Below are 23,547 nucleotides of genomic sequence, written 5' to 3'. Positions count from 1 at the left end.
AGAAATGGGGGCTAGATTGCTTGACTGTTTTAATTTTACCTTGAAGTGAATAAGTTGTTTGTGCTGCGGCATGCAGAGCATGTTTGTGACGAAACCAAGGCAGCAGGCTGGGGTGGAGGGGCTGTATTTGTCCCGATTGAGCTGCTTTGCATCTTGATCACTATGCAAAGAGGAAACAAGATGTCAGTCCTCATTTCTTTTGTAATAGATTTTATCATTTATGCATTCATGCTCCAAATAAAATAAAAAATACATCAAAGACTAAATCAAGTTTAAGTGAGGTGGGCAGAAACAATGATATAGCTGTAGACAAATGTAGGAATTTGCTGATCTCATGTTCATATATATATATATATATTTAATTTATTATTAAACTTATATCCCGCCTTCCCAGCCGTGGCAGGTTCAGGATGGCTAATATTGTATGTAGTTCTTCCCAGGCTACTTTGATAGAGAGAAAAGGTTTTGTCAGTAAGCGGAACATTTGTTCTTTTTAAAAAAGTGTGTGTGTGTGTGTGTGAACCTGGAAGTCATGGTGACCTCTGCTGATTGACCTCTACTTGGGGGCCTGGAGGATATTCAGAGGAGTGGCTGAATAAAGCCTGCTCCTGTCTCCCTCAAGGAGGTCTCCCAGCCAAGTACTTACCAGAGTTGACACTGCTTAGATTCTGAGATCTCATGGGATCAGGCTTGCCTGGACTATCCAGGTCGGGGTGTAGAATATTTGTTCTGATGAACATGAATTTTGATGTATTAAGTCCCACGAAATTGAGCCCTACTGAAATATTTATTAGAAACTGTGATTCATAAACCAAATTCAGATGAGAAGGAAATTAAAAACTATAGGCCTATCTCATTGCTAAACGTAGATTATAAAATACTGGCCAACATCTTGTCAACTAGACTTTAAGAAGTTCTAATCCCAAATTATTCATCAAGATCAAGCCGGTTTTCTACCGAAAAGACAAATTAAAAATAATATACGAACTATTATTAATGTGTTAGAGTACTATGAAATGCATCCAGGAAAACAGATGGCGCTAATATTTCTCAATGCCGAAAAAGCATTTGATAGCGTAAATTGGAACTTCTTATTACAAAAGCTAGTAGCATGGGATTGCAGTCTACATTTTCTTACGATCATTAGAGCAATATATAAAACTCAAATGGCCAAAATTATAGTGAATGGTGATATAACACAAAATATCGAAATACAAAAAGGTAAAAGACAAGGATGTCCATTATCACCATTATTATTCATTTTCACTTTGGAGACACTGAACGACTTAATTCGAGACAATGAACAGATAAAAGGCCTTAGGATAAGAGGAGAGGAATTTAAGTTACAAGCCTTTGCTGATGATCTGGTTTTCATAATGGAAGATTCAATAACGTCTATTAAGCATCTTATAAAAGTAATTCAAGGATATGGCCAAGTAGCAGGTCTTAAAATTAATTTCAGAAAGACAAATATATTAACTAAAAACTGTACACAGAAACAGATAAGCCAAATACAAGAAATTTCCTCCATGGAGACGCCGAACAAAGTCAAATATTTAGGTGTAGCATTAACCAATATAACTAGTATGTTAATAGAAGATAACTATAATAAACTCTTGACAGAGATAAAAAAAGATCTTCAAAAATGGAAGGATCTTAAATTATCATTTATGGGCAAGATAGCAACGATAAAAATGAATGTACTTCCCAGATTTCTGTTTTTAGCTCAAAACTTACCAGTTTTAAAAACAGTACAATATTTTAAAGATCTTGACAACATTTGCAACCAATTCGTTTGGCACGACAAGAGGCCAAGGATTAAATGGAAAATTTTACAAGATAAAAAAGAAAAAGGGGTTTTTGGTCTACCCAACTTGTATTTATACTATAAAGCAGCGACTTTAGGATGATTAAAAGAATGGTTAACCTTAGAAAGTACAAGAACTTTGAATTTAGAAGGATATAATCTATATATGGGATGGCATGTGTATATATGGTATGGAAAGGATAAAATACATACAAATTTCCAGCAACATGCAATAAGAGGATCATTAATGAAAATCTAGAAGGAAGTAAAAGAACGCTTCTATGACAAAACTCCTAAATGGGTATCCTCACTTGAAGCCTTTATAAAACCTACATTGGTCACAAAAGACAATAGGGAGAGTTATGTGATGCTATTAGAAAAAACCACAAATTAAAAATTAATGAAAATTTACTTGCACAAAACATAAAATAAATGGGGTGGGAAAATTTACAATTAAGAACCAGATATAACAAGGATGACAGAATAGGTTTCTATAGGACACAAAATGAACTTGATAAGATTTGGCTGTCTACGAACGATGAAATGATTCAGAAACTTTATAACTTCCTGTTAGATTACTATATGCAAGATGAGGCTGTTAAAACAAAGATGATTTCCTGGAATCAAGATATAGGACATAGCATAGACATAAAACAATGGTCCAAAATATGGCAAGATGGCACTGGTCCCCAGACAAAATAGCCAAATATCCTAATGCATCAAACAAGTGTTGGAAATGTAAAACAAATGTGGGAACATTTTATCACATGTGGTGGAGATGTGGGAAAGTCCAACATTTTTGGCACAAAATACATAATACAGGAAATACTGAATATTGATCTATATTTTATACCAGAAACTTTTTTGTTGAATATGATCCCCAAAGGGTATAAACAAAACGAATATATATAAAGAAGCTGTGATTCAGCAGATTTTTGTGCCTTAGGAGCCTCTTTCAAAATGTTGTAAATTTTTTATAGGTAGATAAGGTCGAGAAGTTCAAGCACACACAGAGTACCAAGGACTGTCTGCATGCCAAATATAACACAGCCACCTGTGGTACTGTAGTGGCTGATAATGAATGGGGACATCTGCAAGTAGATGCAACTTCGCTTTATCTTCTCTTCCTGGCTCAGATGACGGCCTCTGGTAAGCTAAAGCTCTGGATTTGGAATTCATTTTTAAGGACAATGCTGTTTTAATCAGCAGATTATTAAGGAGCAGGATTGCCAAGTTGAAGAGACTGTGGGTGCTGGAAGGACCCTAAGGTGCCTAATTTATGGCACTGTCTACACCTGGAGAAGCGTGCTGACCCAGATCTGCTAGCAGCCAACCCCTTTTGGCTCAGTTGGTCTTTATAATGCAGCCCTCCTGTTGAGGGCAGCACCAGAGGGGGATGCCAGAGCTGTCTCTCTGGCATGTCCCTCCAGCAGGGAGCTCTGGCAGCTGGCAGAACCCTGTGTGGGATCTCTTGCCAGGGGTAGTTGTAAAGGTCTGGGATAGGGAAGTTGCACTTGGCTGCCTTGCACCATGCATGTTGTTCTCTCTTGGAGGCCCTGTTAGGTGACTCCACTGTGGCCCTGATGTTGTATAATGCCAGGTCTGTGAAACTCCATTCTTATCCACCAGCTTGAATTTGGAGTTGGCATTAAGGGCGTAGCCCTTTGGTAGTTTCACTCTTTTCTGTCTGACAGGACACAAAGAGTCTCCAATGGAGGTGTAGAATCAGCTAGGTGGAATCTATCTTGTGGGGTACCACAGGGTTACTGTTGTCCAGAGCTTTGGGGTTGGGTGTCCCCAGTATTCAACCCAGCTCTGTATTTCATTATCCAAGCCTCCACATGTGTACATCTTGTTTCTGAACCAGTGACTTGAGGTTTTGGTTAGGTGGCTGAGGCAGAATAAACTGAAGCTGAATCCAGACAAGACAAAGGTTGGAAAGGCTGATATTCTAGAGGAACTGACTCCACCTGTCCTAGATGGCATAACAGTGGCTTTTTCAGAGCAGGTTAAGAGCTTGGGGGCGCTTGTGAACCCTGCTTTGTCATTTGAAAAGCAGACTGGCATAGTGGTCAGGATCTGTATCTGATTCACCACCTTTCTCATTACCTAGATTCAGCTGATCTGGTCATGCTGATCCTTGTTTCTGTAACCTTATGGCTGGATTACTGTAATATCCTGCACGTGGGGATGCCCTTGAAGACAACTCGGAAATGACAACTGGTCCAGAATGTGGCAGCCCAACTGCTGTCAGGGTCTAGCCGCTGAGAACATATGTTGCCCATTTTGAAACAGCTTCATTGGCTGCCAGTCTGTTTCTGAGTTCAATTCAAGGTGGAGGTTGACCTTTAAAACCCTCTACAACCTAGGACCCACATATTTGAAGGATCACCTCCTTCTGTGTGTTCTTGTGCACCAACTATGATCATCATGCAGCCCTCTGTTGGCTATCCCACCAATTAGGGTGGCCCATCTGGCATTGACCAGAGCTCTGTCCTCTTCCATCTTGGCTCCACCTCGGTGGAATGGGCTTCCTGAAGAGGTGAGAGGGGGGCCCCTTCTTGGAGATCTTAAGAAGGCACTGCAAGACCTGCCTGTTTGCCAGGGCTTTTGAGGGGGGTTCAAACAGCAGGCAGGGAGGGGAAAGGATTTGGGGATTGTTTTTTTATCTTTGGTTTTAGCTGGGGATGTTTTAACTATTATTGTAAACCACCCTGAAACAAGAGAAAAACCGGGATATAAACATTTAAATAAACAGAATAAATAATAAACGCTTACACTGGTTTACTACTTGCAAATTACAATATTGCCCTTCCTTAGAAAGAGGACAGTGTTATAATACCAATAATCTCTGAGGTTTTAAAATTGTATTTAAGTTATGTTTACATGATTGCGACAGGTTGTTCTTGCATGTTACAGCACTTACTCGTCTATGAATCCTTTTAATTTCTGTGCCTGAGCACATGTCAGAGCATATTTGTGGGGTGTTACCAAGGACACTCTTCCTACAGATGAATGACTGACTACCCACAAAGCATATGGTTGTTGGAGCACTTACTATTGTATCCTTTAAAAACAACTGTTGCTTAAGGAATTTTCCTTAGTTAAATGTTCAACTGGCCTGTAACCAAGCACAAAATAAACCGTTGTGGATAAGGTTTAAACAGTTATTGGGATCTAATGCTACGAAGTAGGATTACAGCCTGGAAAATCCATCCACAACTGAGAATAAACGTAGATTGTCCTCTGGATGATCTTTTTTATTGTTAAACTACATCAGAAAGACATCCTTCCCAGGTGTGAATTCAGTGTGTCAGAACTGTGTCATTGGGGTTTATGTAAGACATTGTAATTGTTATTCTTTCTTAATTAGGGCTGCGTATTGTGTTCACTCTTGATGAAGTTGCATTTATACAGAACCTTGTGTTTTACATAGAGGCTGCATACAAAGTTGCTGTAAGTATGTTCAAGTTAGTTTTCATTTATTATTCATAAGTGTTATGAATGTCTTGAATCATCAACCAAATCCCAGAACCATTATTTTGCATTTCTCCTCCTCTTGGAGATTTTTAATACATAAAACAGAAATTACCGAAGAAATAAAATGTTGGTAATAATGTGAATGGGAGGGAAGGTGGCATGGGGTAACCTGATCTCATCAGACTTCAGAAGCCAAGCAGGGTCACTATTTGGATGGGAGACAACCACAGAAGACTCTGCAGAGGAAGGCAATGGCAAACCACCTCTGCTTCTCACTTGCTGGAGTCACCATAAATTGGCTGTGACTTAACTGTCAAGTCCTGGATGCAGTCACTCCCATAACACTCTTGTAGCAGCGAGATTTGTTTATTGAGAGGTAGAGAGATTCCAAGCATAGACAGATTCTGTGAAGGAATTGGCCTCCAGATGCCAGGTCTGACCCTATACTAAAGGCAGGACATCCCCCCTATACCAACCACTCAGTCAATATTCCCATTCAGCCCGCCAAAGATCTAAGCCTGCCCTTGTGGCCACCCCCCAGTACCTACAATCTAATGGTTACATTATCTAGAAGCTCCCCGTGTTACAAGGTCATGCTGGATGTTTAGATCATACACTTCCCAGGGTCTCGCAGACAGCAACAAGCTGGCGCTATGCAAGCTAAGCAGACATTCACACACACACACATCCACCCCCCACCCCCCAGTCCTGAGAAGATAAACAGTAGTGAAGTATTTGATCCGCAATACCTGTAGACAAAAACAGTGGAATAAGCATGACTGAGAAAGTAGTTAACCCCTAAGGCAACAGAGCATGAGTTTGGCTAAACAACATCCTGTGACAAGCGAGCACTTTTAATACACAAACAATAATATGAATCAATCAGTTATCTGATTTTTACACTATCGAAAGAGGTCTTAAAATGACTGAATGTTTGCTTCAAGGATGCAAAATCCCTAAAAACCCAATGACCAAATAACTGACTACTGTGGAGCACTAGTCATTGCTTTTATGTTACAAGATGGGGAAGACTTAGCATCTAATACATCTGTTCAGGAAAAGTGGAATAAGAGTACCACTGGAAGTGACAGGTTCTTTGTTGGCATATAAAGACACGGGGACAAGGACTGCAATTCTTGAATAACTTTGGGTCTGAGTTATAAATGTTTGTCTGCTTTCTTCATTCTTTTGTTTCAGGATTATGGCATGTGGGAACGTGGTGATAAAACCAATCAGGGCATCCCTGAACTAAATGCAAGTTCCGTAGGAATAGCCAAAGTGAGAATGTATTATGCTTTCTATGCATAGGATTGGATGTGGTGAAAAATGTTTGCTTGCTCTACAGTTCTTGCACAAGCAGAAATGCGAGAAAATGATTGTGGATGTTGCTTTCACTAAGTCAGACTTATTGTGTTTCCACTCATGCAAGATTTTGTGCAACCAATTTCTGGGCACTTTAATAGATGGGAAGGAAAGTGCTAGGTGTTGCACAAGATCTTGCAGAAACACAACTGTGCTAAGTTCATTCATGGTTCTGCATGCACTGAGTCCAAGTCATGGATTGAAAATTGTATACGATATAGTAGTCATATTGCTTCATTACATCCATGCATTAAATATTGTACTATTACAAACATGCCTATCCTATTAGCGTCTGTTGCAATTAAATCCAGAGCAGTGTTTTAAGAATTGCGGCTTTCAGGTTGCAATGAATTGGGATGGGGGGGGCTACTGTTGATTTTAACGAGGTCTTGGTTGCATTCCTTATTACAAAGGTACGGTAACTCTTTCCAGACGGAATATCCGCTTCAGGTTCTAGTTTTCCAGATAATGCTGAAAAAGTGTACCTTTAATTGTATAAATAATACATATTTCAGTGGGATGAGATTCTAACAACTTGTGCTCACAGAACCTCCTTGAAGATATTCCGTTCCACCAGTACAACAGTACTAATTAGAAATCAGCACCAAAGACTGCTTCTGTGCTGCTCATTGAATATGTAATTTTTGTAGTGGGCTAAAATCTGTAAAGGGCCATGGTGGCTCAGAGGTTAAGACACTGAGCTGCAGATGGAATGAGCTCCCATCTCTGGCCCCAGCTCTTGCCAACCTAGCAGTTTGAAAGCAAGAAATTGCAAGTAGATAAATAGGTACCACTTTGGTGGGAAGGTAACAGCGTTCTGTGCGCCTCAGCATTTAGTCATGCAGGGCACATGACCATGGAAACATCTTCGGACAGCGCTGGCTCTTCGACTTGGAAACTGAGATGAGCACCACCCCCTAGAGTTGGATTTGACTAGCTGTCGAGCAGGGGAAACCTTTACTTGAAATCTGTAAAGATACTGTAACAAACGAAGTTCATATTTTAAGAGAGGATCTTAACAAAAGAAATATATAGTCAGTGTTAAAAAAGATATTTACCATATATCCCACAGATATTTGTTAGCCGCTCTGTGGCTTTTAAAAGAAAAGTTATACATTTACATAAATAAGAAGAGGTCAAGCAGTGTTAAATGAGAAAGAAGTCGTATTAAAATGGGGAAAAATTCAAAGCTGTGGACATCTGAGATGTTATCACTAAAAATTGATCCCAGGAGCTAAGTGGGAACAGAAATGACAGAAAAATTTGACGATTAGACATTAGATATTGCCAGTACATTTATAAGTTTGACTGTTTCAGAATATAAGTAGTGAATTAATATAATTTTGTGTTATATTCATTACTGATTGTGAGTTATTTCAACCTGTATTTATTTTAGTCATTTTGCTAATTTGATAGTACTAAGAGGATTTTAAGGCCTAACTTCTAAAAGGAAATCTGTGAACGAAGTAAAAATTCCAGTGCATAGAAGCCATAATGAATTGGATAATTTAACTGTTCAGTAACAGGATGAATGTTCAAAGCTCTTTCAAGCCATTGTTGGCCATCTGCTAGGGTTATGCTATTTAAAGTAGGAGACTGTAGTCATTGTTCTTTTATCAGACATGCCAGCGTTGCAAGTTCTTATGGCTTGGAGCTTTTACATATGGCAGGGCTAACATGTCTAGTGAAGTGCTTGCATATGTTACAACCAATGTTCCCTCTAAGCTGTGGAGTCTTGTGAGCAAACATTCTACTCTGTGAGCTACTGGCATTAAAGCTATGAGTGAGTGACTTGGCTACTGCATACATTCGTTTGCTCTGGAGCCCTCCTTCCTGAGCTAAGACAAAAGTGTGTGAGCCGGAGGCTAAAAAACTGTGAGCTAGCTCACCCTAACTCAGCTTAGAGGGAACACTGGTTACAACATCTGTAGGGGACCCTCACCATATGGAAGAAGCTTTCACCCAAGTAGTGCATGAAGCAGCCCAAACTCAATGACCTTGAGCAAGGCTGTATAGAAACAGCTGATTCCTAAGCACTCTTGCTTGTAAGTATGTTCCACTGATATCCATGGGACTTGCTTCCAAGAGAATATGGTTAGGTCTGGGCAGTTAACATCAGCAGTCAGTCTGTAAAAGTGAAGATAAGACCCTGCCTCACAGGATTGTTAAGAGGTGAAATGAGATTAAACTTCTGCCCATGGAGTACAAGTTTTATGGCTCTCCTCTTTGGTGGCAGTCCAAAAATGCCCCCTGGGAGAGGGGAACCCCAGGAGCTTAATTTTGGGGGTGTATTGCAGGTGGGGAGAGCTGTGGAAATCACATTCCACGGCTGGAAGTTGTTGCATCTGCAGAAAAGTGCCACTGGATCCACCCCAATGATTGCTTTTAATGTTTGTCAGATTTAAAGTTTTATTTGTTACTGAGCTTGTTGACAAGATTCTGAACATGCATGTATGTTTCTGAAGGCTGCGTTGGAAGCAATTGATGAACTGGACCTTTTTGGAGCTGGAGGAGGACACAAGTCAGTAATTCATGTTCTTCCAGATGAAGTTGAACATTGTCAGGTAACTTTGAATCATTTTCCACTAAGGGCACTGTAGCTGTAAAACAGAACTTATAACATTTATAAAGCTCGCACTAAACATATTTGTAATATAATACAATCTATGATTACAACTAGCATCCAGGTCCATCAAACAGATACTATTGGATATAATTCTCAGCTATGGAAGGCAAAGTCTATGAATATGAGTATTCCATGGATGTTGATGGAAAATCCCTGGCATTATTGTTGGTTTAGTTCTTTTGCTAAAAACGCCATCAATTGAAGTTTCTGCTGACAACAACAAATAAGTGATCTTTGGCTTGTGAAAATAGTTTGTAACTTAGTTTTTGCAAGAATAGGGTATTCTTTCTGAATCAAATAAAATACTTTGAAATAAACTAATTGTTTTTATTTTCTTTGCTTTGTCTTGTTTTTCCCTGATGCGTATGTGTTCTGTTCAGTCTATTCTATACTCCATGTTGCCGAGGGCATCCACATCGAAAGAGATTGATGCTGGTCTGTTGTCTATAATTTCTTATCCAGCCTTTGCTGTAGAGGACATGAATGTTGTTAATGCAACTAAAAATGAAATTATCACCAAGCTCCAGGTAAGACTTTAATTTTTCCTTTGTTAGTTTTTTAAAAACTCCTGAATTAATTTGTTGAGTAATAAGTTTAGTCCTATATTTACGAAGAGTGAATGGGCTGCAGAAAATAGCACTCTGTATCACGAAATGCAAATACATCTGTGTACGTACAACAACAAAGTGCTCACACGGTAATCATTCTGTTTGTCTTCACAGGGAAGATATGGCTGCTGCCGTTTCCTTCGAGATGGTTATAAAACACCAAGAGAGGTCCTGCTTTTGCAACTGTCAACACCTTTGCTACATCACATTGCTGCCTGTCAGACAGCAAAACTGGGAAAGCGGCAAAATCATGCAAAGCATGAGAACAAACATGCAGACAATGACACATAACCAAAATCAGCAGATATTCTGATGTTTGTAACCATCAAGAAGGGCTGGTGTCAGCCCAGCCTGAGATGGGGCCGCCGCTACAGCTCAGGGTCTCCAGCAGGGCCCACTGCTGTGAGCTCCCCGTGGCCATTTCCTTGCCAGTGCTCCAGTGCCCGTGCTCCCTCCTGCATACACTGCCCAGGGCCACGGGGGAAAGGGGTGCAGGCGGTTGTAAGCAGGGGCAGTGAGAGAGCTTGTGAGCAGACAAGGAAAGGGCACACAAGCAGGTGGGCAGGAAGGAGGGTGTGGGTGCCTGATGGTGGGCAGAGGAGAAAGGAGCCCTGGGGGCTCTCCCTGCCCCCCCCCAACTTGGAACAGGCCCTGCCATCAAGCCAGAATTAAGTGCATTTAACTCCCATTGATGAATGGGACATAAAAATATCTTAGCTTTGGCAAAGTTTAGCCTTTTTCTATTCCTGAAACCCAAGCAGGAAATCACCCAGTGACTTCACCTATCACTGATCTGATTCAACTTGCCTTCTGAAATTTGGGCATTGAAATCTTTTGCTATATCAAAATGCTGCTCCACTGACACTGAATCCCATACAAGCAGCATAATTGTATTAGTTGTAATGGCATTTTATGGGAATGTAATGCAGTGTTCAAATTAGGGTTGCCAAGTCTCACCTTCTTCCGGAGCGGGGGACTCCTGGGTTGATCCTGGAGCACGCGCCGCATCCACATCACCAGAAAGTGACGTGACGACGCTGGGCACGCTGGGGGCGGGGCCACGACCATCCGAGGGAAAACCATAGAGTTTTCCCTCAGATGACTGTAGCCCCGCCCCCAGCGTGGCCGCCGTGGTCGCGTCACTTCCTGGTGACGTGCATGTCGGGGTGGAGTTCCCCCCGGGGCCCGATCTGGCGGCGGTGGGGAGTGGGCCTCTGGGTCGGGGGTTTCCCCGCCCCCCCGGGGGGACTTGGCAAGCCTAGTTCAAATCAAGGCATTTAGGAAATATTTATTAACCCTTTAAAAAACAGATGTAATTTGTTAGTCATTTTGAAAAGGCAAGGCTGAGGCCTGTTTCAGATGTCATATTCCTAATCCTGTGGACAGTGTTTTGGAAGATAGGGAAGATGCCATAGGCTCGCACAATCCCCTCACAGAGCCCAACCTCACGTACACCAATTTCCTCCCTTTCCTTTTTGTGTGAGCAAACTTGGTGAGACATGACAAGGTAACTGTGGAAACTGTCTCATGAACAAACCATAATTTGATTCCAAACTAGGGACTGAAACCACAGTTGTGTAAACAGACCTGTTTCCAGTTGGGATATCCACCAAACTATGGTTTGCATGAACAAGGAAGAGGAGAGTCTCGTCATGAAAGGAGGAAGAAGAGGAGAAAGGGAGTCCATAAGTTTCTGACACATCCCTGGTCTTTCAGTCCATGGTTTAAAGGACCAGATTTCTATATTGGCCTAAGAGAGCACATAATTTCTGAATTGGTTGTGGTTCAGTGTACTCTTAGCCCTTCTGCTGTGCACTATGCCATAACTTTGACTGAACAATAGTAGTTTTTAATCTTGAGAAAAAATGTTGTAGTGGATTTGCATTGTCACGCATTCAAGCTAACATGGATTTATGAGGTTATCTTTTTTTTTTTTTTTATAAAGGTTTTATTGACTCCCCTAAAAAGGGGAGGTATTTCGCTTAAAAGAAAAAAAGGAAGGGGTAGACTGTGGGAGAAAGAGAAAGCTGAGTGATATTCAAATCAGTAAATTAAACTGTTAGTAATGTCCAATTAATCTTCTTGGGCTTCTTCTGTGTGTTGCCAAAACTTCTTTTCTTAGTCCTGTTACATGTGTTCTCTGTTAGTATGTTAGTAATGTTCCTTTGAGCTTCTGTTAATAAAAAGGGTCTCTTCTGTGCACATTCAGAACCGCTTCTTTGCGTGCTGGGTACTTTTAATTCGCTGACGTGGAGGAGCTTCCTCTGTTGTCTTCTCCTTCCGGCTTGTTAGATCCTCCTTCGGGTTGTTATTAATACGCTCAGTTCATGTACTATAAATCCTCTTCCTTTCATGCCCCAGAGGTCCCCATTTCCGAGAATGGTATAATTTCATTTTCGCTTTTATATTCGCTCCCCTTCCGGCTTGTTAGATCCTCCTTCGGGTTGTTATTAATACGCTCAGTTCATGTACTATAAATCCTCTTCCTTTCATGCCCCAGAGGTCCCCATTTCCGAGAATGGTATAATTTCATTTTCGCTTTTATATTCGCTCCCAGACTCTCTATGGGTCCTCCTCGCAATTGTTGACTTATATAAGCGCTTTCAGGCACTTCTCGCTGTCACAATTCCAACTTATCTTTTTTGCAAAACTCCCGTCGGATTCACAGCCATAAACAGTCCAAGCATTCAACAGCCGGCTCTTGCACACAAACAAACGCCCAGACGGAAGTCCCTCCCTCCTTCTCCACTCGCCTCTGCCCAGCTCCGACATCTTTTCTTTTTTTGTTTACTTTTAGAAAGTTCTTAAAATGTGCTCCAGAGAGACAAGTTCTTCGCTTTTCAAATACATCAAAGGAAAACATCACTGTCCGCTCAATTCATCCCCCCCTCCTTTTCTTTTTCGCTTATATGGATGGAGGATTAACCTCTTCGCCTTTTTCGCTGGGGGGGGGGGAACAATTTTCAGTTCTTTTTCTCTGCATTTTGACAACTCACAGTTAAGCCGATTTTTTCTTTTTCTTTTCCATTTTTGCGGATGGTCGCTTTATCACTCGGTGACGTCTGGTGGCTCCGCTAAACCCCGTTCGGGGTCGCTCACGCAGCAAAGGTCCATTGGGGCAGGGCAAGGCGGGAGCCTCGCTCTCCGACCTCTCGGCCGAAAGAGCGACTCCCCCCTAGTGCGCCCTAAAGCGCCCCGGATCCGAGCTCCTCTCTTCTGAGGGGCTCGTTCGGGTCTCCGCTCGCGCGGATTCCCTCCTCAACCGCGGGCGGGCGAGGCGCCCTTGGGAGCGACCCGAGGAAGCGTCCGCCATGCGCGGGAGCCAAACCGGAAGCCGATTTATGAGGTTATCTTGTACTACTGATTCCTGCTTGTCAGAGCAGCTGAATGTTTATGGGAAAACTCTGCATGTCCTCGGCTGCAGCATTTTTCAAGAAGGGATTAGATGCTTTGGAATTTGTGAAAGGAACTTGACTTAAGCATTAAATGCTTTACTGAGCTGCTTCCTGAAGATTTTATCTCACTGAATTTAATAGGTTTATCTTTATTTAGTGGCTTGAAAATTGGAACCGAGCATACCATTTTTGTGCCTCTAGACTGATTTCAGGTTGTGGAAACTGGTCCTGTCCTTAAAAAGCTAGTGCTGTGCACAGCAACATGGGCGAAATGCCATGGTATGAGCCTGAACTCACACAAGGAGGGGTGGGATGCAAGTATGACGGGCAGAGGGGGAGAGCATCCTGTGCAAGACAGCAACAATGAAGCACACATCTTTTTTCCCTGTTTCTAGGATCCAACTAGATTACATTATGATCCTGCTGAGCTCAAATTATTTGAGAACATAGAATGTGAGTGGCCTGTATTCTGGACGTATTTCCTAATCGATGGTGTGTTTAACGGTGACAGGATTCAGGTAAGAGAAGGGCTGAAGCTGTAGTGAGCATTGTGATAGTTGTCCATAAAACTGCCAAGATGCAGTGCTTGGGCAGGAGGAGATGAGCAACCTAATCACATCGCCCCGCCCTGCCTCAGTTAGCTCCTTTAGTAAAGGAAAAGAGGCATCATGCCGTTGTACTCTGGCTGACAGCTGGAGTAGATAATGCCAGGTTAGATAGGCCAGGGGTCTCGACAAGGATAAGGCAGCTTCATGTGTTCCCTTGGGGAAGTTTTATGGTGTAGAGCCAACCATGCAAGGCAAGCAGGATAGAGCTAGACTAGCTGTGCTCCTTTTGCTTCTAAAAACTCAGCATTATGTGTATTGGTGCGTGGTTGACAGGGACCATGCCTCCCTCCCATGTACCTCTGAAGCCCGTTGCTCAGCACTGCTGCACTGCATACAAGGAGCAAGGGCAGTGGATGGTGTCGAGTGCTGGACTAGTCTCAGGGAGACCTAGGTTCACGTCTTCATTCACCAGGAAACTCACTGGGTGACTGTGGACTAGCCATGCTAGACTAGCTCAGGGGGCAGTTATTGGGAGGAACCTTGTGCACCACCTTGGAGGAAAGGTAGAATCAAAATGCAATGAATCAACAAATATAAGGTCATGTTTGCATTGATGCGGCAATGCCAGTGTGAGCATTAGGCCAATGCTGGGTGCTCTATGCCCGTCCCTGCCTGTGCTTTTTAGAGCAAAGCATAGCATCAGGCTCTTAACACTCACTGAAGACAATGGAACTAAACAAGGATAGGTCTTAGTGTTCTAGTTTAAATGGCTGCAAATGTTGCAGTGGTTTTATGGGTGACCATTCGCCTTCATTCACATGGCAAGACTTAGTACAGGAGTTTGGATCTAGGATTTGGTTTAAGGCAGTGATTCCCCCCTACTCTACAGAACTTTCTCCACTTAATTATATGCAAGCATGGAATTGAAGTACTTGTTTCGTACTCTCCAGGTACAAGAGTACAGAGAAGCCTTGGAAGGGATACTCATAAGGAAGAAAAATGGGATTCTTCTGATGCCAGAACTGTATGCTGTTCCTCCAGATAAGGTATCTTAAAGGCTGAGCATGCCCTAAACAGTGTCCTCTTCTGTGGCAGCTCATAGCGAACCTGTGTCCTTTCAGACAACGTTATTGTCAACTGTTGATAGCTTTTGGTTGTATAAGACATTATAACCTCATGATGCATCAGGGTAAGGACTGTGATAAATAGACAAGCACAAGAGGAAGGGAGGGATTTACAGACAGGCCACATGGAAATAAACTTTGCTCTTCACAAAGGGGAAAGGGGGAAGAAGTCCAAGATGGTGGCCACGCCTAGCTGTGGAGCTCACTGGATGGCCTTGTTGAGGTTGTCCCAGCCGGTCTTCCTGCACAGGGTTGCTGTGAGCAGAGCTTACTGCTCTTAGTCCCACCAGCAAGATAGTTTAGTGTTGACTGTAAGTTTTGCAGCCAGGCCTGTATATTTTAAACACATGCGTCATAAGGCTTTCTAAAACAGTAGCCACTTATGCAATATGCTGTAAGCTGGTTTTGCCATTCTGAGAGAACTTTAAAAGCAGATTTCAAAGGTTAGCTGTAAAACTGGAAGTACATTACCTGAAATCCGGTATACACAGTATTTCCATTCCCAGCTTACTACAAGCCTTGTATGTGTTTAAAGGAGCAATCTATGTTGTAGCTAGTCTTATGCGGTCTAGGCTAGTGTTTCCCAGCCTGTGACATGGGACCCAGAAGTGGGTCATGAAGCCTCTGAAAGTGGGTTGCGGGCCAGCCCTTCCTACGCCACCTGTGTCCTTTCCATTGTTCTCTTTTGTATTTTGGAAACCAAGATCTGACCCTGGAAACAGTATCTTCCATACATTAGTTGGCATTTCCCCCCCCTCTACTGCACATACATATTGAGCAAGTAAAATGTGTCCCGATGGTTCCTAGAGTGAGTTTCTGATAATGTTAAGGGGGGTTAGAGGGAGTCATGGAGAAGGAAGGAGAGGGTGGTCCGAGGCTGGAAAGTAACCTCCAGATGCAAAGCCTACATTGGAAATGCCACTTGCTTTGGGTTCCTAATGGGGGAGCTGCACCCTTTGTGTGATGTTTATTGGTTTCTCAGAAACACCTGGTTAGCCACTGTAGATAATGAAATGCTGAACTAGATGGATGCCAGATTTATAATTTGCCTAGGGTGTCAAAAACCCTGGGCCAGCCTTGGATGGGTCACCATCCCCAGTAAATTTGGACTCCTGGGTCACCATACCAAAAAGACTGGGAACCATCGGTCTAGGCCACTGGTCAGTTCATCATACCTAACAGAGACCATGTTACTTATAAGACTCATACAGGAGGACTGCAATATCAAATGATCATTTGCATATATAGCCCTCTTTAGACAGCATCTGTAGAAAGAAGACACGTGTAGGTAGAAGCCCATTGCGTGTAAAGGATGAATGTGTTTGCCCTGCCCCTGTCCACATGCAGTTGCTAGAACACAGGTGTGACGCTGACACGTACAAACTGCAATTGGGAACATTTGAAAAAGCATTTCAAATCATGGGAATGGAAACTGTATGTGTGTTTGCATGTGTGTTTGCACGCATGTGTAGGTGCCGTGCCCACATTCTAGTATCTAGTATTCTAGTATCTAGCCAGCTCTTCTCTACATATGTCATCTGAATAGGGCTTGTCAAGGGGCCATCAAAGGCCCAGCTGCTCAGTTTTAACTATAAATCCATATCCCCATAAACAATGCTTTGCCGTGGAGTCGGGTCACACATCCAGCAGCCACGGGAGCATTGTAGAATCAGTCTTCATTCTTGATTTCGTTTGCCAGGTGAATGAAGAATATGCAAATCCTCACACAGTGGACCGCGTCCCAGCTGGAAAGCTACCTCATCTCTGGGGTCAATCTTTATACATCCTCAGTGCCCTCTTAGCAGAGGTAATCCCGACGCTGCTAGCAAAATGTGTTTGTGACAGTCTTGATGGAGCTTATCCTGTTTATGCCAAGTGTGGAAAATAGAATTAGGTGATGTCATGTTTCTCTATCCTGGGTCCAACACGACCAGGTTCTGACACAATTACGTTTCTATGCTTGTCTCGTGCATGCCGCTGTCGGGACAGGATTGTGGCCTTTGACTCTTGGTCTGATTCCTCTCTATCTCTTCCCCCCCCCCCCCTTTCTCCTTCCAAGAGTTTTCTGGCTCCTGGAGAAATCGATCCTTTAAATAGGAGGTTTTCAACTGCTTTTAAGCCTGATGTTGTAGTTCAAGGTTAGTGATTATTTTTGTGTGTACTTTTCATTCCATTTAAATGTTACAGAGAGGGGGAGCAGCTAAAATTAAAAGCCCCTGTCCAGAAAGTCATGCACACGTGGGAATGCTGATGCATACTGTAAGAGGGTCCCTACCATGACATGGAGCCTGTGTGTGGGTTTGTTGCATTCTGTGCCCCGTGAGCTGGCTCTGACAGCAAAGTGAATTGCGATTCCTGAGCTCACTGCAGCTCTGTTTGGGCATCAGAATTCCTGCAGGTGTTAGGGGATTAGCAGTGTCAATTGCTACGCCTTGAAGGTGTTGTCTGTATTCCTTGGTAGCGCTGAATTAGAACTGAAATATATTTAAAGTAAATAATAAATTAACTTTTTATAAACAGTTTACCCATCATTGATAGTATTCCTTGCCTCAGGCAATTTGTTCCTTGCACTGTTTTCTGACTCTGTAATCCTAGTCCTATTGCATTGCTCATCAGTTGTTTTACGCTGTCTGATTGTCCGGTTCTGTATTCTGTAATCCGCTTTGCGTCACAGCGAGAAAGGCAGGCTGCAAATAAAACAAACAAATAAATAATGCAGGTGGTCCTGTTCTGCGTTTAACCCTTTTTTTCTTTTTAATACTGGGGTTATTCCTTTATCTAACTAATTTCCAGTATTCCAAGAAAAACGAAAAAAGTCATTTGCCTCAGCATACCTAAACATTACAGTTCTGGGCTGGACATAGATGGGGGTTGGCGCCACAGTGACTGAGAAGGAATTTGTACAGGATCTTGGTAGCTATTTTCCCACAGCGAGGCTGTGTTAACACTTCAAATGAAGCCACAGTCTCCCAAGGTAGCTTGAAAGGCAGGCATTTGTGGATTGCACTGTTTGTAGAACACACGTTGCAGGGGACAGAGTCACTCGCTCATAAGTGTCTATATATCAAAATCAAATTTAACGCATTAGGTGGAAAAGGTTTCTTGAAAGCTGCATGCCTGTATTAGTGTATGAATCAGCTTCCTTATGAAGGAGCAGATAGACAACACATTATATTAGTTCAGGTGAAACTCAGCACTGATTTACACAGGCAGGAAGTTAAGTTGATAGAGTGAGTGCACCACTTCAGATGGGCAGGTGATTGGTGAATATTCATTTGCATTAAAAACTGCGTGCGGGTAGAAAAGTAACACAGCAGGTAGGCAACACAGTTCTCTCTCCTCTTTTTGCCGTTTGCTCTGGCTTTCTATTTGTAGGGAGTTCTTAACAAAGGGGAGCATTCCAGATGTGATCACCCACCTGCTGCCTAAAGTGGTGCAGCCCATTCTATCCCCACAGTGTTCTGCCTCTTTGTTCCCCTGCATGTGGGAACCGTGCCTTAGCCAAAAACAGCTTTAGCTTGATGAGGGTAGGGGAACGATAGCTGGAAAGAGAAGAGAAAGAAGAACTGACGGTCCAGGCTCCTAAACATTTCATGTTATGCCTCTTGGGTCTTTTAAGGATAACATTGCTTAAAGCAGATCACCATGTTCTCTTTTAAATAAATGTTGTTATGGCTGTTTTCACATGTTGGGTAGCCTTTGGTCTTGTCTTCTACATTATCTTCTGTTTAAAACTATAACAAATATTTGGAGGAAGCAACTGGATACCTTATGGTCTGATATCTCAGGCTAGATTATAAATATGATAGCAAAATAAACGCCTTGCTTGCTTTAGGCAAAACACAAAAATGGGGGGGGGGCTTCTTCCCAAAAGATGCCTGTATCGCACTGTATTGCCTAGAAGGTAATTCCACTTTAAAAACCAGCCATTTTTTAATTTTTCTATTTTTGGAATTCTTGTACAGTTACTGTCCTGGCAGAATCCAGTGAAATTAAGGAACTGTTGAGTCATCATGGGATCAATGTTCAGAGTGTGGCTGACATTAATCCAGTCAGGGTTCAGCCAGCACGGATCCTGAGTCACCTGTATGCCAAGCTTGGTAGGTGCCAAGATAAACGATCAGATCTCATCTGTCCTCATCTGTTTCCATTTTCCTGTTACTTTCTTTAGCAGTTTAAAACTTGTGCAGCGTTTGGATCATAATTATAGGGAGCATGAGTATTTTCTAATGGTGGATCAAAGAACATACTGATATTCACTCTGAAGTTGTTAGCACAACTCATAGTTTTACAGGACTTTGTTTGAAAAGCATATGTGCCTCCATGGTCTATGATAGAGAAAGTATCCTCTGTGATCACTTTTGCAACCTAATGGTACTGGCTCACAGAGAAAAGCAGAGTGGCATCTACAGACGCAGAATTGCACTCTGTGTTCTGGAACACCACATGTCTTGCATGTCACTCTCCTCACAGGCTCTAGACAGCAGACACGTAGTCTGACCGAAAGATGGTAACAAGGTACCTTTATTTAGGATGCTGATGTTACAAAGGCCAACTCCAAATAAAAGAAATCTCTTATAGAGAAAGTATGTTGTATGGATGACGTTCTTAAAAAAACCCCAAGAAAATCAATATCGTCATTCCAAGGGGGTTAATATTAATGTTGACTAAGTTCAGACAGAATGTGAAAGCAAGGTTTTATTTTACCCATGGTAACTTTGCGAATCCAGGGACCAGCTCACACATGATCATTCAAGTACTAACTGGTGTTGACGGTTGCCTGGTTTCATTGCTGTCGCTCTTTCCCCCACCCACCCCCACAGGTATCCCAGCCTGCATTATGGTGAGGATGGTGCCATAGTTATGTGAAATGGTAGCTAAGACTGACTGAGACTAATAAACCATCTTCAGCCATGTTTTCACATCCTCATTTGATTTACCCTAACTAACCATAGTGACTGGTGTGGTCCACATCCAGTCAACACTAATAATAGCTTAATTAAAACATGGTTTTGCTTGATGTCTGAGCAGAGCCCTAACATCCAGACCTACTCTCCCTGGACAAAGTAAAACAACTGGCTAATTAAGAAAATATAAACTGCTTTTAGAAAGCATGAGCAAACTGCAGTCTCCTGTGAGCCATCTGTTCTGCAAGCTCTGCTCACAGTATTTGGATCCAAACTTATGAATATACTGATAAGCAGCTTTCAGATGCTAATGGTACTAGTTGTTTGCTTGGTTCATTCACAAATGACTTAATGCATAATAAAAATATTCTTCCATTTATGAAAAACCTCTAAACGAACTTTTAAATGGATTTGGTGGATCCATTACTACCTGTAGTAAATAAGTTACATGAATTTCAGAAAGGCATTGCTTTATCTCATGGAGTGAGGGGAACCTTTGTTTAATTCGGGCAATTTCATGCTGAGTTTCTAAATTGGAACAGTACATTACTTACTTCACAAAGCAAGCATTTTTATATATGTAGCATAACATATGTGATACATTGGTAGCTTTGATATTTTCTTTTGCTGCAAACAATATCTTTTAATTGCGTGTTGTATAGCATGTATGGTTGGAAATTAACGTTCATTTCCCCCCCTTTGTTTTAACAGGCCGCAATAAACACATGAAATTGAGTGGGAGACCTTACCGACATATTGGTGTCTTGGGAACATCCAAGCTTTATGTTATAAGAAATCAAATATTTACCTTTACTCCTCAGGTGAGCTTGTAATGCAAACAAACAAAAAAGGGGTGACCCTGACTTGCCACGCATCCCTGTTTGCGGTCCCGTGCAGGGGGGAGAGCCAGCAGGGCAACAGGCGGCCATGATGGCCCACGTCCCGCAGGGCAGGACAAGCTGCACAGGCAGCTTGGGGGATGGGCAGTGACAGCGGTGGAAGAATCTGGCCCTCCCCTTCATAGGTGGGCCTATGATAGGACCTGAACTGTGCCCGGGAGAGGGGGGAGTGATCGCCAGGGGGTATAAAGTGTGCCATGCCGCCCAGCTACCTCACCTGACCATGTGCAACCCAAGTGATTGGATCTGCGGGCACAGCATTGTGTACTGGGAAGGAATTTACTCAGCCTTGTCAGGATGGGGCAGGGAACTCACCCTGGATGAGGCACTACAAAGCACCTGAGTTGGCATAAGGGGACTATTGTGGGACGCATTGCTGCCTATGGTCCCCAAGACACGTTGGGGATACAACTGGGTGAAAATGACCTGGAGGACCACAGGGACCTTGACTTGGAACACCAGGCTGAGGTGGATTTGAGGTTATTGCGGGAAAGCTCCCTAACACGACTTTCCTCTGGTTGGACTGGCTGGAGCGGCACTCGTGGCATGGGGCCATCTGCTCAGAGAGGGTAGATGCATCAAGGCAGAAGTTTTAACAAAAGACTGGGAAAGAGCTTGGAGTTCACTGGGGGGGGGGCCCTCAGAATTCAGCATCCAGATATCTTGCATTGATTAGAGCTCCTATTCTGGCCTGATGGTGTTCATCTGTCTCCATGGAGAATGGACATCTGGCTACATGGGGTTAGGTATGGCCTGCAGACTTGGCTACAGCTGTAGGAGCATTGGTGGGAGCACCCAGCTCTTGTGGCAGTATCAGCATGGGGCTGAATCCATTTTGGGAAATCTGCCTGTATGCCATTTTCCCGGGCTATGGGGACCCCTTAAGGGATCTTGGGGTGAGGACTTCAAGGGGCATGCCCAGCTCAGGGGCTGCCAACAGGTTACTCTCACACTCAGGTGGCAGGGGTGTGCACTTAGGGGTGACCGTCCCTGGGGAATCCAGCAACCTGCTATCCCATGGTTCTCCTCTCACCAGCAGGCAGGCTGGTTGGGGATTGGGGTACATTGACTGGCAGATGGGTCAGTCGATGCCCGGATCTGACGGACCTATGCTGTGCCAATGCTTCTTACAGCTGTAACCAATAAACATTGTGGCCATTTTATTCCACATTTTAATCCAAAACGCTTTGTGTGATTGTATTATTGGCAAGTAGTTGTAAAGGGAGTCTATGCCTTTGTTGCCCTCTCCCCTTCTCTAGGAGTTGGGGCTGCAAATCCCTGTTTGCTAATTCTTAGTAATTCACTTCTTGTCACATGGCCTTCTCCTTTTATGTAGGCAGGACTGATAAAAATCTGTACTTTGTTTTGGCTGTGTATACAGCTGGTTGATGATCAAAGAGGACCACTGATAAAGTTGTCCCCTCCCCGGTAAGGAAAATCTACCCTTGCTAATGGCACAGGCTGGAAATTGGTCAACAAGCTATTGCTGGACATTCCTTTCCTGAAGGCTAGTGACAAGATCAGTAGAGCCCCAGCAAAGCTTGAAAGCATAATGAGACTATTACATGTTATGTTAATTGGTTCAGTTGAGACTCTTTGCAACAAAGAGCTCACGTGGAGAACCTGGTTCACATTGGAGGCTTGGTGATAGGGAGGAGCCCATGCCCACTCTTGTGCCATTGCCCTTCCAGACCAAATGGCTGGACACAACTGAGTGCATGGGTGAGCTCACTGAAATGAGTGGGCTTACGTGTGTTTAGGCCTTTGTTGGATTGCACTGTTTGCGTTTGGGGTATCTATTCTGGGAAGAAGTGTCCAGAAGTGTCTCGAGTTTTCAAACACACTTTAGTGTTTGGCAGGGTGATTCAGCCTTGTGGACAAAGAATGTCGTCCTGTGCTGTATAATGTGCACCAGAACAACCCTTGAAACCGTTATGTTACCCTGGCCTTGCATGCATGCGTGCATACTTTTGTCGAGAAGTAAATGCGTAACAGTTTTCTTTGCCTTTCAGTTTACAGATCAGCATCACTTCTATTTGGCCTTAGACAATCGGATGGTTGTGGAGATGCTTCGAACGGAACTGGCTTATCTTACCTCCTGCTGGAGGATGACTGGGAGACCAACTCTCACATTTCCAATTACAAACACAATGCTCAGTCAGTAACCTTGATCATTACAAGCCAAATGCAGCTTTGCTCTTCTGAATGCTTGAATTCATGCCATTCTCAATAGCAGTTTTTCCTTCTTTGTTTCTCATACACCTTCTATTAAGGGATGCAGAAATAAATTGCTATTTTAATAAATCATCTAGACCACTTTTCAATATGAGTCCAGTGGCAATGTAGGGGCTAACAGAATTTATTCCAGTGTAAAAGCTTTCGTGAGTCAGAGTTCTGAGAATCAGATGCAGGAAGTGTGCCTCCATAAGGTTGGTGCAATTGTATTCACCACAGAGAGGTGGTGATGGACTGTGTGCGTGTATCAATTCTGTGATGAGCGTTGACCTTGTGGATGCAGTATGGTTCACAAAAACCTGTGTGGAATAAATTTTGTTAGTCTCTGAGCTGCTGGACTCCCATTTTGTTTCGCTGCTACAGCCTAACTTGGCTGTCCATCTATAATTTTGAGTATAGTATCAAGTTCTATTTTCTTTAAGAACTTGACATTAGCTTCGCTTTAAAAGGCTTTTTGTATCACCCTGTAGAATAGTACTCAAGTACAGATGCTATTACGATGGACATTATAAAGTAGGGTTCTTTTGTGTTTGGCTTGGAAAGTACATTGCTCTGA

The 23,547-nt window shown here is 42.9% G+C and overlaps 1 protein-coding gene across 1 annotated transcript in view; it reads left to right on the top strand.

The window, feature by feature from the left end:
- Positions 1 to 23,547, top strand: part of PHKA2 (phosphorylase kinase, alpha 2 (liver)) — an 89,600-nt gene that overhangs the window by 16,359 nt on the left and 49,694 nt on the right. The window contains exons 5-17 of the mRNA XM_015417590.1: positions 2,788 to 2,956; positions 5,181 to 5,263; positions 6,485 to 6,565; positions 9,115 to 9,213; positions 9,656 to 9,802; positions 9,998 to 10,051; positions 13,674 to 13,796; positions 14,777 to 14,872; positions 16,650 to 16,757; positions 17,010 to 17,088; positions 18,916 to 19,050; positions 20,569 to 20,678; positions 22,769 to 22,913. Of these exons, the coding sequence (XP_015273076.1) occupies positions 2,788 to 2,956; positions 5,181 to 5,263; positions 6,485 to 6,565; positions 9,115 to 9,213; positions 9,656 to 9,802; positions 9,998 to 10,051; positions 13,674 to 13,796; positions 14,777 to 14,872; positions 16,650 to 16,757; positions 17,010 to 17,088; positions 18,916 to 19,050; positions 20,569 to 20,678; positions 22,769 to 22,913 (1,429 nt within the window). The remainder of the gene's footprint in view (positions 1 to 2,787; positions 2,957 to 5,180; positions 5,264 to 6,484; positions 6,566 to 9,114; positions 9,214 to 9,655; positions 9,803 to 9,997; positions 10,052 to 13,673; positions 13,797 to 14,776; positions 14,873 to 16,649; positions 16,758 to 17,009; positions 17,089 to 18,915; positions 19,051 to 20,568; positions 20,679 to 22,768; positions 22,914 to 23,547) is intronic.

Source organism: Gekko japonicus, unplaced genomic scaffold (assembly GCF_001447785.1).
Source record: "Gekko japonicus isolate JY-2015 unplaced genomic scaffold, Gekko_japonicus_V1.1 scaffold18, whole genome shotgun sequence".
NCBI lineage: Eukaryota > Metazoa > Chordata > Lepidosauria > Squamata > Gekkonidae > Gekko > Gekko japonicus.
The sequence above is the reverse complement of the archived record's forward strand: the minus strand, read 5'-3'. Positions and strand labels throughout refer to the sequence as shown.